The sequence below is a fragment of the Rana temporaria genome, chromosome 12 (assembly GCF_905171775.1).
Source record: "Rana temporaria chromosome 12, aRanTem1.1, whole genome shotgun sequence".
Classification (NCBI taxonomy): domain Eukaryota; kingdom Metazoa; phylum Chordata; class Amphibia; order Anura; family Ranidae; genus Rana; species Rana temporaria.
The window spans coordinates 106,911,384-106,927,392 of record NC_053500.1 but is presented as its reverse complement, the minus strand read 5'-3'; the positions used below and the strand labels follow the sequence as shown (position 1 = coordinate 106,927,392).

Below are 16,009 nucleotides of genomic sequence, written 5' to 3'. Positions count from 1 at the left end.
AGTGACGTAAAACACAAGACGTGCTGAGAAAAATGAAGTTCAATGCTTCCAAGCATGCGTCGACTTGATTCTGAGCATGCGTGGATTTTTAACCGATGGACGTGCCCACAGAGGATCGTTTTTTTCTATCGGTTTTTTAACCATCAGATAATTTAAAAAAAAGTTCCTAGTTTTTTCACCGATGGATAAAAAACCGATGGGGCCCACACACGATCGTTTCGTCTGATGAAAACGGTCCATCAGACCGTTTTCATCAGACGAACCGATCGTGTGTACACGGCATAAGGCTTGGTTCACATTACTGCGTGTCACAGCATGCACGCTAAAATCGACACGCAGGGGTGTCATTAATTCTTCATGGTACCCCCACCGGTTCAAAAAGGCTGTTTTAGTGAATGGGTGTACATATTCTGTATTTTAATAAAAGTCACAGAGGAGAATCGATTAATGAACAGAGAGGAGTATAGTAATTAATCTAAAGACAAAGGGTTGCATAAAGAATTGAATAAGTCTAACCAAGGCCGCTGGTAGGAATCATGGGGCCCCGTACAGCCTACCTGACGGGGGCCCCCCCGGGCAACCCCCCTTCCCCCACACACACACACCTGATGGTATTCTAAACAATATTTTCATAAAAAACTACATTATTAATGTACACAGATGCCACTTCAATTCCCCCTCCCAGTACAAATCTCCCCTGCCTGCACAATTCTCCCAATCCCTCCTATTCACCCCGAATTCCCTCATCGGCTCCTGGTACACAATCACCCGCATCTCCCCTTCCAGCACAAATCTTCTTTCTTCATTCCCTTTCCTAGGACACATTCCCACAAATCCCTCCTCCTAGCACAACTCTCTCCCGGGGCAGGGGAAGAAGCTCAGCGGGGGCTGGCCAGGTTCATTATCCCTCCATGTCTCTCTCCCAGCAGCTAAAAGCCGACGGGAGGGACAGAGGGAGAAACCTGGGTGAGAGACACGGAGAGCATTGTTCTCCACTAACCCTCCTGCTGTCTGGGCCCCTCTGTGTGCCAGGGCCCCCTACAGGAGGGCTGGTGGTCCCCCCCTATCAGCGGCCCTGAGTCTAACGCACAAATAAGAAAACAGAAATATGTTAGAAGTCTATTTAACTGAAATCTGCAACATTCAGGATGACAGCTTTAAGAACCAATGCATACAGTATATACGTATACATAGATTTTAAAACATCTGGATTTAAAGAGTTTTTGTTTTTCTCAATTAGGAGAACTAGTAGAAATTCCAGACCCTTGCATCACCAAAGAAAAACTGCCTATGTCAAAAATAACTTAAGAAAGTAAATCACTAAAAAAATATATATTTATAGAACAGATGGTTAGCATATACATATGTCAGATTGGCACTTGAATACTGAGTGAGGGCCAAACAATCTTTAAGATGGCATCACACACAGCGGAGAAATACCATTTGGAGTTACAATAATATTACAGTTAATTTGTTGACTTAACTCAGGCTATGTCTATTATCTTAATATTTGTGTTTGAGAAGTAATGCTTAACTCTAGGATTTATAATTTTTGCATATTTACATTGGACAAGCTTGGCTCGTAAATTTACAGTACATTTGTAAGAATTCAAAGGCTTGCTGGGCATGCTGTATATGTAAATGTACTGACCACGGAGGTGGGGGAAGATTGCACGCTCAGCACCTCCTCCAATTATAGATTGCATTGTATTTTTTTTCAATAAATGAAAGGTGTTCTCTGATTGGACAAAGTGGAGATTGTGAAGCCACTGCCCCTCCTCTCCAACTTGTCCAATCAGAGAACGCCTTGTATTCATTTAAAACAATTATCACGTTTACTGTGAATGGCAGAGGAGTCAAGTGAGCTCCCCCCTCCCACGTGGCCAATGTGCAGAGAGGAATACACTGCATTCTCTGTTGGATTTAGAGAGGAGGGGAGTTGATCTCCAGCTCATCTAACTAGAGAACCTTGTATTCATTGAAAGAAATAGAATGCTTTCTATGAATGGCCCCAGTTCTCTACCTAGGGGGCTGCTAGATGATGGGGGTCCAAAGGAAATTGCCTCCACCCAATCTAATCCCATGTGTGTATGTATGTATGTATGTATGTATGTGTGAGTGAGTGAGTAACTTATATAGCGCTACAAATGCGAACTAAATCTTCTCAAGGTGCTTTGCATCCAGTGTCGTCCTGATCCTTCAGAAGAGGTGGGTCTTATGTTTTTCCTGAAGGCCCGATGGTTTTCTTCCATGCGGATGTTCGTGGGTAGAGCGTTCCATAGCTGTGGTCCTTGGACTGCAAATCTTCGTTCTCCTTTAGATTTGTAGCGGGTCTTGGGGATGTGGAGGAGGTTTTGATTAGTAGACCGAAGGGATCGACTAGGGTTGTAGTGTTTTATTTTCTCGCATAGGTATTGAGGAGCGTTTCCTTGTGTGCATTGTGTATGTATCTATCTATCTAGCTAGCTATCTATCTATTCTGACACAAGTATGACAGCATATTGCCCCTGCCCTATTCCAGGACCAGTAAGTCTCCTCCCTGCAGGCAGCATTCTCTTTTTTTTCCTCACTGCTCAGCCGGTTATGCTGCTGCTGAGAACAGGTTTTTTTTCCCCTTCATCTGGCCAAGATGCATAGGTGCAAGCCTCTAATGTGGCATAGTTCCCTGCTGTACAGGGTGTAAAATCTCCTATATGATGGAAACTTCCCCCTCTCAGAATTCAGGATGAGGGGGGTGCAGGCATCTGATCTAGGAGAGCATAAAATACCATTTGTAGTTACAATAATATTACAGCTGCAGGATTGTAAAATCGCTCATGCTGAGGCGGGGAAAGAACACCGGAGCGCCACACACTCCAGCCCACGTGTATCCTACACGTTACAGGACGGGAATACAGGTCTGCACACAGGATGGAGAGAGCAGACACAGAGGCTCTCTGCTACGGGAATCCCTGCTAGAGCTATCCACACCAGCAAATATATGACATTAAGTTTATTTTATTTTGTTTATACAATACATTATGGAGGTAGAGGGGGGGGGTAGGGTAAACAAGGGGGTCGTTACTAGCTACAAGGGAAAGCTGAGTAGGGAACAAAATAAGATATTAATCAGTCGCATGAAAGCGAGAGAGGAATATAACATTGGATTAATGGTAGAATATACATTTCTTTTTGGAGAATTGTTCAGAACCGGATGTTAATGGAGGGCCCCCTCATGCCTGCAGTGCCTGTCGGGGCTTATTATAGCGTGTCTGTGTTTTTTTTTTTTTTTGCTATGTTGGTCTTGTGTATTCCTGCAAAATTTGGGAATATTGTAAGTGGAATACTGTGGATATGAATAATATAATACATAGGTATACATATGTATCTATTATAGAGGGTGGACTCTAAAGAGATGTATATTATATTATATTAAAATAGGGTAGTAGCGCGGCGGAGGAGATCTTCAATGGATAGCGAGATTCAGAAGGACGGTCGGATTTTAGATTTAGTTGATGACGCCTGGAAGGAAGATAAATTACCGTATGAAGATGTGACCGTTCCACTGAATGAACTTCCAGAGCCTGAACATGATAACGGCAGGGCGGTGGAGTTTGTTAAAGAGCAAGAAATGAAATGGGCGGATCTGGCTTTGCAGTACCTGCATGAAAACATCCCTGTGTCAGGGAACTAAATGCCTCTGGCCTGCTCAGATCTTAAATGTTTGGAACAAGGTTTCTATTTGATTGGTTGCTTTTTCACTAAATAAATTGATAAATGCAAAAAAAAAAAAAAATAGGGTAAATATGGTAAATTAATATTGCATAAAATGTATGTGATTGAAGGTGTGAGGGGTGGAGGATATATAAAGATAGGGGGGAGATATACTAGGACGGTATTAGGAATAGTATTAGTAGTAGGAATAGTAATAGTAATAGGAAAGGGAAAATAATATTTATGAATGAGGGTGCAATATGTGGGATGCCGTGAAACTCCATTGGCGTACAGAGGGAGGAAAGTCGGAGGCGTTTTTTTCTTTTCATTTATTCTATCACTCGCAGGGTGCGCATAAACACCAAGGGTGGGAAGCCCTTTTGCGTCTGGGTTTTTTCTTTTTTTTTCTTGGGTCACAGGGATTTACCGGACTCTAAGATACAAGTTCTTTAATCTTTATAAAAAAATTTCCCTTTTCTACTTTTCTTTTTTTTTTTCTCTTTCTTCTTCTTCTTTTCTTCTCCTCTCTCTCTTTTTCTCCCCCTCACCTACCTCCTATTATTTTGGGGGTGTATGGTGGGCAGATAGGGTGGATCTCGAAGAAGTGGGGTCCAGTGATAGAACGTACAAAGAGACTGATTTTATAAATTTAAAAGGTAAAAAATCAAGGTGACTAGGATAACTTTTACATCCTATAATGTGAAGGGATTGAACTCTCCGGAGAAACGCAACATGTTGTTGGCGTAACTGTGGAGACTGAAATCTCACATTACTTTTCTCCAGGAGACACATTTAAAAGAAAAAAAGACTGGGCAATTATCGATTCCCGATGGTATATCACAGTGGAGCACAGACATCAAAAGCAAAGGGGGTATCGATTATACTATCAAAACAGATACTGTGGAAAGAAACAAAGTTAATTACAGATAAGGAAGGATGGCTCCTTATTGTAAAAGGGCTCATATACGATCAAAAAGTAACACTGGTGAATCTTTATTTATCTAATGAGGGCCAAGTGGTGGCACTGGAGACATATTTCACTCTAGTACGTCAAAATAAAGAGGGGATTTTGCTGTTGGGAGCAGACCTAAACATGGCATTAGACCCGACTTCGGGCAGCACCCACTTATCATATGTGAAACCATGAAAAGCAAAAAGATTACTTCAGGAACTGCAAATTAGGGATAGCTGGAGAACGCTCCACATACACGACAGGGATTACTTTTTTTTTCGGCAAAACATAAAACGTACTCTAGGATAGATTATCTGTTTATGTCTCAAAATGCCCTGCAGTGCATAGTCGAGACCTCCATTGGTACACGCACGCTATCAGACCATGCACCAACTAACTGCACAGTAGAATGGGAACAACAGCTCGAGAATGGCAATGGAAGTTAAATGAGACTCTCCTGAAAGAGATAGAATGTGAGACACAGATTGCACAGGAATTGGAAACCTTTTTTGCATTAAACGAGTCGGGAGAAGTGACCCCGACATGTTTATGGGAAACACATAAATGCTACATCCGAGGCATTTTGATATCATTGGGGGCACGGAGAAAATGACGAATGGGTGCTAGGCTAGAGTCCCTGCTTGCGGAGATCCGTATCCTGGAAATGGCACATAAGAAAACGCAAGAAAGCCAGACTGAGGAAAAGCAAAGAATTGAATATATTATTAATGAATAAAGTTAAAGCCACGATGACCCGATGCAGACGGGCTTTCTATGAGTGCAGTAACAAACCGAGCAGGATGCTGGCAAATGCACTCAGAGAAACGAGGATACGAAATTATATTGAACAAATTAAAACACAGGGAGATGTCCTAGTCAACTCATCCCAGGCAGTCGCAAAGGCGTTCAGAGACTACTATGTAAGCCTATATCAGTTAGGGGACCAACAACAGACCCCAAGGAGACTCAGTGGAGCAGAAGCTAAAGAATACATAGAGGACTCCGGAATGCCTAGACTGCCGCATGAAGGGGCTAAAGACATAGATGGCCCAATCACCATGAAAGAATTCACAGATGCCCTTAAAACATTAAAGCTTGGGAAAGCCCCGGGCCCGGACGGGTTCACTTTACTCTATTACAAAACTTTTTTCGATAAACTGGCACCCAGATTCTTGGAGGCTTTCAACTCGATACGAGAAGGGCAAATGATGCCAGAGGAAACATTGATGGCGCATATAACTGTAATACCCAAAGAAGGTAAAGACCCATCCCAATGTTCAAGTTATCGGCCAATTTCTCTTCTAAATGTAGATTTAAAGATTTTAACAAAAATACTTTTAAACAGACTATTGCCCTTTATTCCAGCATTAATTCACGTTGGGTTCACACCTGAGAGAGAAGGAAGGGAAAACACGCAGCGGGTCATAAGTGCAATACAATGGGCACAATACCACCAAAAATCACTAGTGCTTGTTTCAACAGATGCAGAAAAAGCGTTTGATAGAGTGGATTGGACATTTTTGAAGGCCACTATACAACATATAGGATTGGGGAGGGGTGTGCAGAATTGGATCATGAGTTTGTATTCTTCTCCAAAAGCCAGAGTCAGGGTAAATGATATACTATCTGAACCTTTTTCCATATGTAATGGAACACAGCAGGGCTGTCCACTATCGCCCATTATATTTATCCTGACTCTGGAATCATTATTGAGAACAATAAGGGCCAACCCAGATATTGGTGGTATCTTGGTTAAAGGAGAAGAACATAAACTGGCTGCCTACGCAGATGACCTTTTGTTTTTCATAACTTCCCCAGCAATATCTATGCCTTCATTATTAGCTGAGATAGGTAAATATGGGAGACTGTCGAACTTTAAGGTCAATTATAATAAATCAGAAGCAATGGGAGTTGAGATAAATAATACATTGAAACAGCAGCTAGCTACTTTTTTCTCGTTTAAATGGACAGACTCCCATATAGGATATCTGGGAACGAAAATACCAAAGAGATTAAATAGAATACTGGAACTCAATTTCATCCCCCTTGTACGACAGGTAAAATTGGATTTAAAGCGTTGGGATAAGGAAGTATTCACATGGTTTGGCAGAATCAATATTATAAAAATGAACATAATGCCGAGACTATTATATCTTTTACAGACCCTACCCATCAGGATCCCTATAGGTTTCCTGAGGGATTTGAGATCAAAGTTCGGGAGCTTTATCTGGGCTGAGAAACCAGACAGAATCCGGAGAAATATCTTGACCCTACCTAAGGAACAAGGAGGGGTGGGGTTTCCCGACCCAGTGGGTTACTACGAGGCTATACATCTATCAAGGGTACTGGATTGGTGTACATCCCCAAAAAAAACATGGGTGCAGATGGAGCAGGCAATGACTGAGATACCCCTGGAGGGTCTGGCATGGCTTATGAGCAGGGCCGCCATCAGGGGGGTACAGGCAGTACATCTGTAAGGGGCCCGGAGGTCCCCCAGGGGCCTGGAGGCCCACAGGACCCCAGATTCTTTTTTTTTTCTTTTTAGTTCTCTTATTTATATATATATATATATATATATATATATATATATATATATATATATATATATATATATATATATATATATATATATATATATATATTGTTTTTTTATTAAAAGGCCCAGAGGTTTATTTTTTTTATTTTTTATTAAAGGACCCAGAGGTCCCGGATGGCTACCCCCCTTTTTTTATATATATTTTTCTTTATTTCTTTTTTCTCAATTCGCGGCAGCACCCCCCCAGGCCCATGCCTGAAGCTGTGTAAGGGGCCTCATAATTCCTAATGGCAGCCCTGCTTATGAGCACAAGTATACCGAAGGCAGTAAGGCAACATCCAACATTGGGGACAACGCTCAGTTTGGTAAAAAAGACATTTAAAAAAATGTAAATGGATATGCCTTGGAGTCCGTTGACCCCAATTGTGGGTAACCCAGGATTCGAGCCGGGGGTAAAAGATAAAAAGTTTATGCACCTAAAACAACAGGGCAAAAATAGACTAATACATTTTTCAAAAAATAATCAAGTGATGTCTAGAGAGGAGATTGACCGTGAATTTTCAGAGGAATTAGATCCATTTAGGAGAATGCAGCTCAATGCATTCCTTCGAGCAATTTCTATACAAGTGAGAGAAATATCCATTCCCTCCAAGTTTGAGAAGCTATGTCTGAAGGGGGTGGAAGTGAAACATGCGCTATCTGTGCTATATGCGATGGTGAACGAGTTGAAGGCCCCACAAGAATTGGGTTTCATACAGGCCTGGGAAACAGACTTGGGGGTCACCTTTTCGGAGACACAGAAAAACAAGATATTCAGATATACACATAAGTCCTCATTAGCAACGAGATATCAAGAAGGGGGATATAAGATTCTGAGCAGGTGGTACAGAACCCCAGAAGTGCTGCATCGCATCTAGTATCCACAGGTATCAAACCTGTGTTGGAGATGTCAAGGCGCGGAAGGTACCCTGATGCACATCTTCTGGGACTGCCCGGGAATAAAAGATTTCTGGAAGATGGTTACTGAAACCATAAAAGAAATTACGAATGTATCTCTTGGAGAAAAAACAGCTACTTTCCTTTTGTTTGACATTCCGCTTTCAACAGAAAAGTATAAAAAAATCACTTTTACTACATAACTGAACTGTTCTAAACTAAATCCCGGGTGATAGTGCCTTGGGTACAAGGGGAGGGAGGGATCTAGGGAGGGGTGGGGGAGAAAATAACAGAGAGTTACGGCAGTCCAATGCAGATAATGATAGAATAGGATGAAGGAGACAAAAATAAAAAGAGAGCGAATCTAGAGGAATGATTTATTTTTTATTTTTTTGTGTAATATTGGAAAATATGATTTATGACAATATAAGGTAGATGAGATAGAAATATTTATTAGGATCGTTATATAAAATGTACTGCATTGAAGGTTATATCTATGTACATTTGAAAGAAAGACCAAAATAAAGAATTTATAAAAAAAATGACTTTCACTGCTTGGGTGACATCCTGCTGGTAGTCCACAGGTCTTGTTAGACCATCTGCAAACAGTCAAAGACAACCACAAAAAGCGCTAGTCGGGACAGTCTTGTGCGGACAAATTGTCAGAGGAAATCCATGGGATAAACAATATGTAAATTTATTGTTACCATATCATAAATTAAAAACAGTTTAATGTCATAATGTTAAAAATCTCCTTGCATGGATGCATGACAAAAAACGTGCTTCCTACTGTGATGGGACCTTATGGAGGTGGCCAGGGGTGGACTGGCTTGATGAAGGATTGCTGCGATGGTAAAACCCTCATGCAACCATAGATCCACAGAAATGTAATAGAGCTAAGGGCAGCCCTCTATATGCTGAAGGCATACCATACGCAGATTCAAGGGGCAAACAATGGTCCTCCAGATGGACAACAGAGCAGCAGTCACTTATGTGAAGAGACAAGGTGGAACACGAAGTCTGTCGCTACTGGCCGAGGTAACGCCTATAATTAATTGGGCTCAACAGAATCGAGCCCACCTATCAGCAGTCTACATTCCAGCTCCGCAGAACTTTGTAGCAGACACCCTGAGTTGGAAATCACTGGACCCCAACGAGTGGTCTCTGAACCAGTTGGTCTTCCACTGGATATGTAGACAGTGGGGGTACCCAGACTTGGACTTAATGGCAACCACAGACAATGTAAAATGGAGGCGATTTCCAGAGTGAAATTCCAAGAAGCGGAAGCAGTGGATGCCCTCAACTCCAGATGGAAGTGCAAACTAGCATATGTCTTCCCCCCAATTGCACTAATCTTCAAACTACTCAACAGAATAGGGGCACACCCAGGACTGGTGATAGCAATAATACAAATATGGCCATGCAGACCGTGGTTCCTACTACTGCAGTCCTTAGCGATGGAACCACTAATGCACTTAGCAAGAGCACCCACCACTAACCAGACCTATTCAATGATCTGGGAGAAGTTCAAATCTTTCGCGGAAGCCCAGAAATTTGATCCTAGAGTGCCACAGGAACCGCAAGTACTAGACTTTCTACAAACGGTCCTGGATAAAGGCTTTACGGTAAACACGCTGAGGATGCAAATTTCAGCCCTGACAACGCTAACACGGGTCAAGTGGGCTCCGAGGTGTCTAATCCATACATTTTTGAAGGTATGCGCAATAATTCATCCCGCAGAGCGATCATACATTTTGCCATGGGATCTTCAAATAGTGTTGGACTTACGGTCACAAGTCCCCTTCAGGGAGGAGCAGACCATGTCATTATGGGATGTCTCCTCGAAGTCGGTGTTCCTCATGACAAAAGGAGGGTGTCAGACATACATGCCTTAGGCTACAAGCCACCATACTGCTGCCACCTTACAGACAGAGTGGTATTACGGTCCCTTTCACACTACTGGCCAAGGGTCAATACATCCTTTCATCTAAATCAGGAAATAGTCCTCCCAACATTTCAGGCGGAAGCATCGGCAGCGCCTCACAGTCTGTACGTCGGATCCATCTTAAAAACCTACATAGAAATGACAGCCCTCCTTCAGAAGAAAAGAGAATCTGTTTATCATTCATGGAAAAAGCAGAAAAAGGCTGACGGGGATATCATTAAGATGATATCCCCGTCAAAGTCTTCCCTTCTCCCCATAAAGGAAATCACCCCAATATTCCACGAGGAGGGATATTCCTGGAATCGCCCAATAAGCCACACATGGGTCACGCTTACTGCTGGAACAAGACAGCTTTAATGGTACAACACAGAGCTTATAAGTAATTTACAAACTGTTACAATGACAAATCTCCGCCCCCTCACACTGGGGCTTCCATACAGATCATGGGCAGACATTTCGGAGCCGATTCTGAAAACACATTTTCTTTAGATAATGACATCAGTGAAGGTAATTACTAGTTGTACAGAATACATTATCTAGACAGCCTGACCCCGCATGTAGAAGCGATAATTACCACAATGAAGCAATCAGAATAATTAACATGAGCCCCTTCTAATAACAGTAGAACCACAGGGCTTCTTCACACAACACACTAGACCATTTACCCTTTGAACTAGGACTGGCTGAGGAAAGGTCATTACCATATCAACAGCCTGTTAGCCGAGGAATGAGTCACACCTGAAATCCTCTAACACACACACAGCATAACGAGCAGGGAGAATTAAACTGAAGCATCCTTCACAATGGCCCCCCTTTTTCTCCCTGCTCCGGCAACCCGGTTGGACCTTCCCTGGTCCAGTAGGGTTGACGGGTTCAGAGCTTTTAGTCCGAGGTGAACTCCGTTTGGCGTGACTGACCTCCCTTGGCAACTGCTTCCGACTCAGGTATGTCACCGGGTCGTCAGATCACGCGCCGGTCAGTCCCCAAGTCTTTGTGCGATCTGCACACTCACCAGAAGTCAGTGTGAAGACGGCGGATGGGTCTGTGCGCCGCCGTCTAGGTGTCCCGCTATGGGAGGGGGCAGGTTATGGCTCTGAAGTGACAATCACAGGAGATTCATAAAAAGAAAAAGTTATATTTGTTGAAGTGCTGTAGCACTGGTGCTCAGAGTTCGGGGGGGGGGGGATCAGTGCCCCATAGGGTCAGCTACCCCCTGCTCCCTCCGCAGCCGCCGGTTCTCCTCTTTGAGCTTCTCCAGCTCCATCGCCAGTTCATGGAGCCTGGGGGGGTCAGCCTGCTGTGACCTCAGGTGGTTGTTCTCCTCCTCCATGCGGCTTATGCACTCCTCCAGCTCTATGTACTCACGGATCAGCTCCTGCTTGCTCATGTCCTGCAGGCTCTCCACGTGGTCCTTCATCATCAGGAACTGGGTGGTGGTGTAAGGGGCCACCGGTGGGCCCTTGGCGAACATCTCGGCCCGCATCTGGGACGCCCGCTGCGACTCCCTCTCCCCAGTCGCTTCTTCTCCTCCCAGGTCCGCTTGTTATACGGCTTCCAGGACCTCTTCTTCTTGGAGGGTGGCCGGCGGTGCCTCTTTCTGCCCAGCTCCCTCCAGGGCCCCTCCGGCTCATGGCTGTCGCCCATGACCAGCTGACAATGGTGTTCCCTGTTGTCCGTAATAACAGATTGTACCGTGAGGATTTCGTAAATGGTGTCCAATGGTTCTTCCTGACCCAGCTCCTGGGGATCCCAAGCCGAGTCTACACAATGGGCTGCTGCTGGTGGGCAGTACCCAGGTCGAGACCAATTTGACCTGGTGTTGTCATTCATGGGGCAATTCTGCTTGAAGTGACCCAGCTGTTTGCACCGGAAGCAGCGTTGTTCGTTGTCCTCCTGGCGTGGATAGCGAGGGCTAGATGTCATCGGTCTGTTAGGAGGTTGGTATCTAGCGGTTGGTGGGTGTGAGGGCACCGTTGGTCGTGGAGGTTGTTCCTGTGGTGTGACCTGGTTCGTCTTGCGAGTATCCGCATATTCATCCGCCAACTTAGTGGCCTCTGGTAGAGTCATGGGCCTGCGAGCTCTCACCCAGTCTTTGACGTCCGTCTGGATGTGATTGTAAAATTGCTCCAGGAGCATTAGTTGCAAAATGTCTTCTGCGGTGGTGGCCTGGATGCTGTTAACCCAGTTAGAGGCCGACAGGGACAACTGGCATGCCCATTCCGCGTAAGAGTCTTTCGTGGTTTTGCGTGAGTCCCTAAACTTCTGTCGGTGGGACTCTGGGGTTACTGCTTAACGAGCCAGGAGCACTTCTTTAACCCGGGCGTAGCTATGGATATCCTGATCTGGCACGGTCCGGAAAGCATCAGAAGCTTTGCCTGACAGTTTGCCTGACAATATTGCAACCCACTCTCTTCTAGCTATTCGGTGCAGGTTACATTGTCGCTCAAAATCTGCCAGGTAGTTATCAATCTCACAGTCCTTTTCATCAAAAGCTTTAAAAGCGCTAAACGGAATCTTCCTTGTGTCTGCTGTGCTGTACTCACTGTTCGGAGAATGTGCGGCTGCTTGTTGGACTGCTGCCAGTTTTAACTGTAGTTCTGCGTCTCTTATTTCTTTAGCCTCCTGTAGCTCCATCACTCTCAGCACCACATCCGCCGTTGGGTTCGGACCGAACCATGCTAGCTTCTCTCTCATTACTTTGTTGGCTGGCGATTCCTCCTCCTGAATCACTGGTGTCTCCATCTCTTGTACTGCTGGGGTTGCTGCAATCCCTTCCTCCTGGTCTAGCTCCATTAATTCTGCTATGATGACCCGCTTGGTTTTGTTGCTAGCAATCCTTCCACGAACTTCCAGTAGTTCTTCCAGTGTCTGCTTGGAATCCGGGTGTAAAGGGGAATAGAAGGGAAAATCCCACTGCTGCCACCAGTTGTGACGGTATTAAGATGATATCCCCGTCAAAGTCTTCCCTTCTCCCCATAAAGGAAATCACCCCAATATTCCACGAGGAGGGATATTCCTGGAATCGCCCAATAAGCCACACATGGGTCACGCTTACTGCTGGAACAAGACAGCTTTAATGGTACAACACAGAGCTTATAACGTAATTTACAAACTGTTACAATGACAAATCTCCGCCCCCTCACACTGGGGCTTCCATACAGATCATGGGCAGACATTTCGGAGCCGATTCTGAAAACACATTTTCTTTAGATAATGACATCAGTGAAGGTAATTACTAGTTGTACAGAATACATTATCTAGACAGCCTGACCCCGCATGTAGAAGCGATAATTACCACAATGAAGCAATCAGAATAATTAACATGAGCCCCTTCTAATAACAGTAAACAGTAACCACAGGGCTTCTTCACACAACACACTAGACCATTTACCCTTTGAACTAGGACTGGCTGAGGAAAGGTCATTACCATATCAACAGCCTGTTAGCCGAGGAATGAGTCACACCTGAAATCCTCTAACACACACACAGCATAACGAGCAGGGAGAATTAAACTGAAGCATCCTTCACAGCATCCACAAGAATGCTAGCATTGTGGCTGATCAAGATCATACAGAGAGTTTATGTCGCAAAGGGTCACAATTATGGTGGAAAAAGTTCTGAAATTATTTATTTTTCAAAAATTTTTACATCACAGAAACCTGACATTTTAACAGGGGTGTGTAGACTTTTTATATCCACTGTATATAGAGAGCTACCTGTATATAAACATGACAGCATTACCCACCCATCTTGTCTGGTGATTGTTACATTCCATACATATATGCTGTCATGCTTGTGTCAGGATGGAAAGAGGAAAATGTTATACTTACCTGATGCAAAGCATGATGGCTTATAGGTCCCTCCCTAAAGGGGCTTCGCAATGATAATAAGTTATGAGAATGCTGCCTGCAGGGAGGAGACTTACTTATATAGTATAACGGGTCCTGGAATAGGGCAGGGGGCGGAGCCTACCCATAGGTATATGCTGTCATGCTTTGCATCAGGAAAGGAAAATTACCATCAGGTAAGTATAACATTTTCCTCTATCTATCTAACTATTTGGTCTCAAACAAAATGATGTGTTACTTATGTATTAATATTATTATGTATTTATTTATTATTATATTAATATATTACATGTTACTTACAAACTCGATCTAGTAGTTATCTGTATGTTAAAACAATTAGCACTCTTGACGTGATTAGGTATTGTTTGCAAAGTGAAGCTTTACCTAGTTTACTAAGCTCTGGAGCAACTGCAAAGTGCACAGTCTATTTTCCTTTAGTAAATCAACCCCTATGTATGTTGTTCTTGGTTTACCTGAGAAGACAGCCTTTCATTATAGAAGAGGAATAGTAATGGAAAACCACTGTTCTGCACTACTAAGTAGAAAGTACAGCAAGTGTATAAAAGTGAACAAAAAATTGCTGCATCTGCATACATACATACATCATATAACAACTATATGATTGGTTTCACTTCCTGTTTACATTGACACGCAGCGGCTCTGATATAAGCTCAGCCGTCTATCACAGTCATGTAGCGACCCATGACTAAGTCACGTGACGAGTGACGTAACGCATGGGGGAGGAGCCTATGTGACGGGACAACGATCCGAGTGAGGAGACCATCACACTGAGCGGCAACTTGTCTTTGAGCCTGTGTCAATCGGCGGATCTGTGAGTGCACACACCGTCGGTGTAGTTCCTGTCCCCCCCTCCTTGTCATACAATATTGCACTAGGAGGCTTGTCCTCTCTCTCTTGTTCTTTTCCCTATATATCGTGGAGCTTCTGGCTGAATCTGCATGAAGGTCGGTTCTATCTATCTGAAGCAGTGAGAAGGAAACGCCGGCTGATTGCCTGCAGGTCTTCATATGGGTCTATTCCATTAACCCATTATGGACTCACTGTCAGTTTTTGGATAGACGGTTTTCAAGAGTGTTGTTGTTTCTTATGTTTTATTTATTCACTATTGATTACCATAATAGCATTTATTGTACTCACCTTGCACTAGTTGATGTTAGCGCTATCTTTATTCATTTTATATATTTTTGGGTTTTGTTCACCTTTATGATACGCAGCTTATATCATTTAATGTTTTTTGCTGGGTTATTTTTCTATTTGTAATTTCTTCACATGGTAGTGCAGAAGTACCACTGTTTTTATATGTAAAAAGAGGCTTTAGAAAAAATATGCATTAAAATATAATTTTCAAAGAATAAATCATACTCATGCACATTTATAAAAGGCTTTATAAAACATATATATTCTTTTTAAGAAATTTTATAATAGAAACGTATTATTCAACCTGAAAAAAAGGGGCATTGTTTTCTTTATCAGATGACTCAGCAATGACCTCCTTCCCATCCTTACCAATCTACATTGTAGTGCATCCAAGCTGGTTGGCTTCTGTCCAGGTGGGTCCAGAGCTATGAGATTGGGTGAAATTATCTTGCAATAAGAATTAGTGCAATGCATCTATGTAACTGTCAGTTTTAGGAGTATATATGGCATATTTTTACACCACAATCAGTATATAATGAAGGGCGTAAATAACAGCGGAAAATGGCAGCTGCTCAGATCAATTTATAGAACAGGAAAGGTGCACATGGGCAGGGCAGTACACCGAACAATACAAACAATTTCCAGCAATGAGCCACATGCCTTGATATGTACAACATTCAGCAAACTATTTACTTCACTTTACTTTATTTAGAATTAAAATGAACTCAGACTAGGCCTGTTGTTTCCAAAGTCTACATTCACTACCACTTCCTGAAGAGTAACCCCAGGTAGTGATCATTGGATTGGAATAAATAGTGGGTGAGGCTGGATTCACACTACTACACTACTTTCATCCTACTTTGCTCTGCTACATCGGTCCTACATTTATCCTACATTGGTCCTACATCCATCCTACTTTCATGAACAGGATACTACTTTGG

At 43.2% G+C, this 16,009-nt stretch overlaps 1 protein-coding gene across 1 annotated transcript; it reads left to right on the top strand.

Annotated features, from left to right (window-relative positions):
* Nucleotides 1–3,430: 3,430 nt before the first annotated feature.
* LOC120918504 (anaphase-promoting complex subunit 13-like) lies at nt 3,431–3,738 on the top strand. The gene has a single exon (XM_040330115.1). It carries the CDS (start codon nt 3,449–3,451, stop codon nt 3,671–3,673), a length of 225 nt encoding a protein of 74 aa, XP_040186049.1. The 5' UTR covers nt 3,431–3,448; the 3' UTR covers nt 3,674–3,738.
* The last annotated feature ends 12,271 nt before the right edge of the window (nt 3,739–16,009 follow it).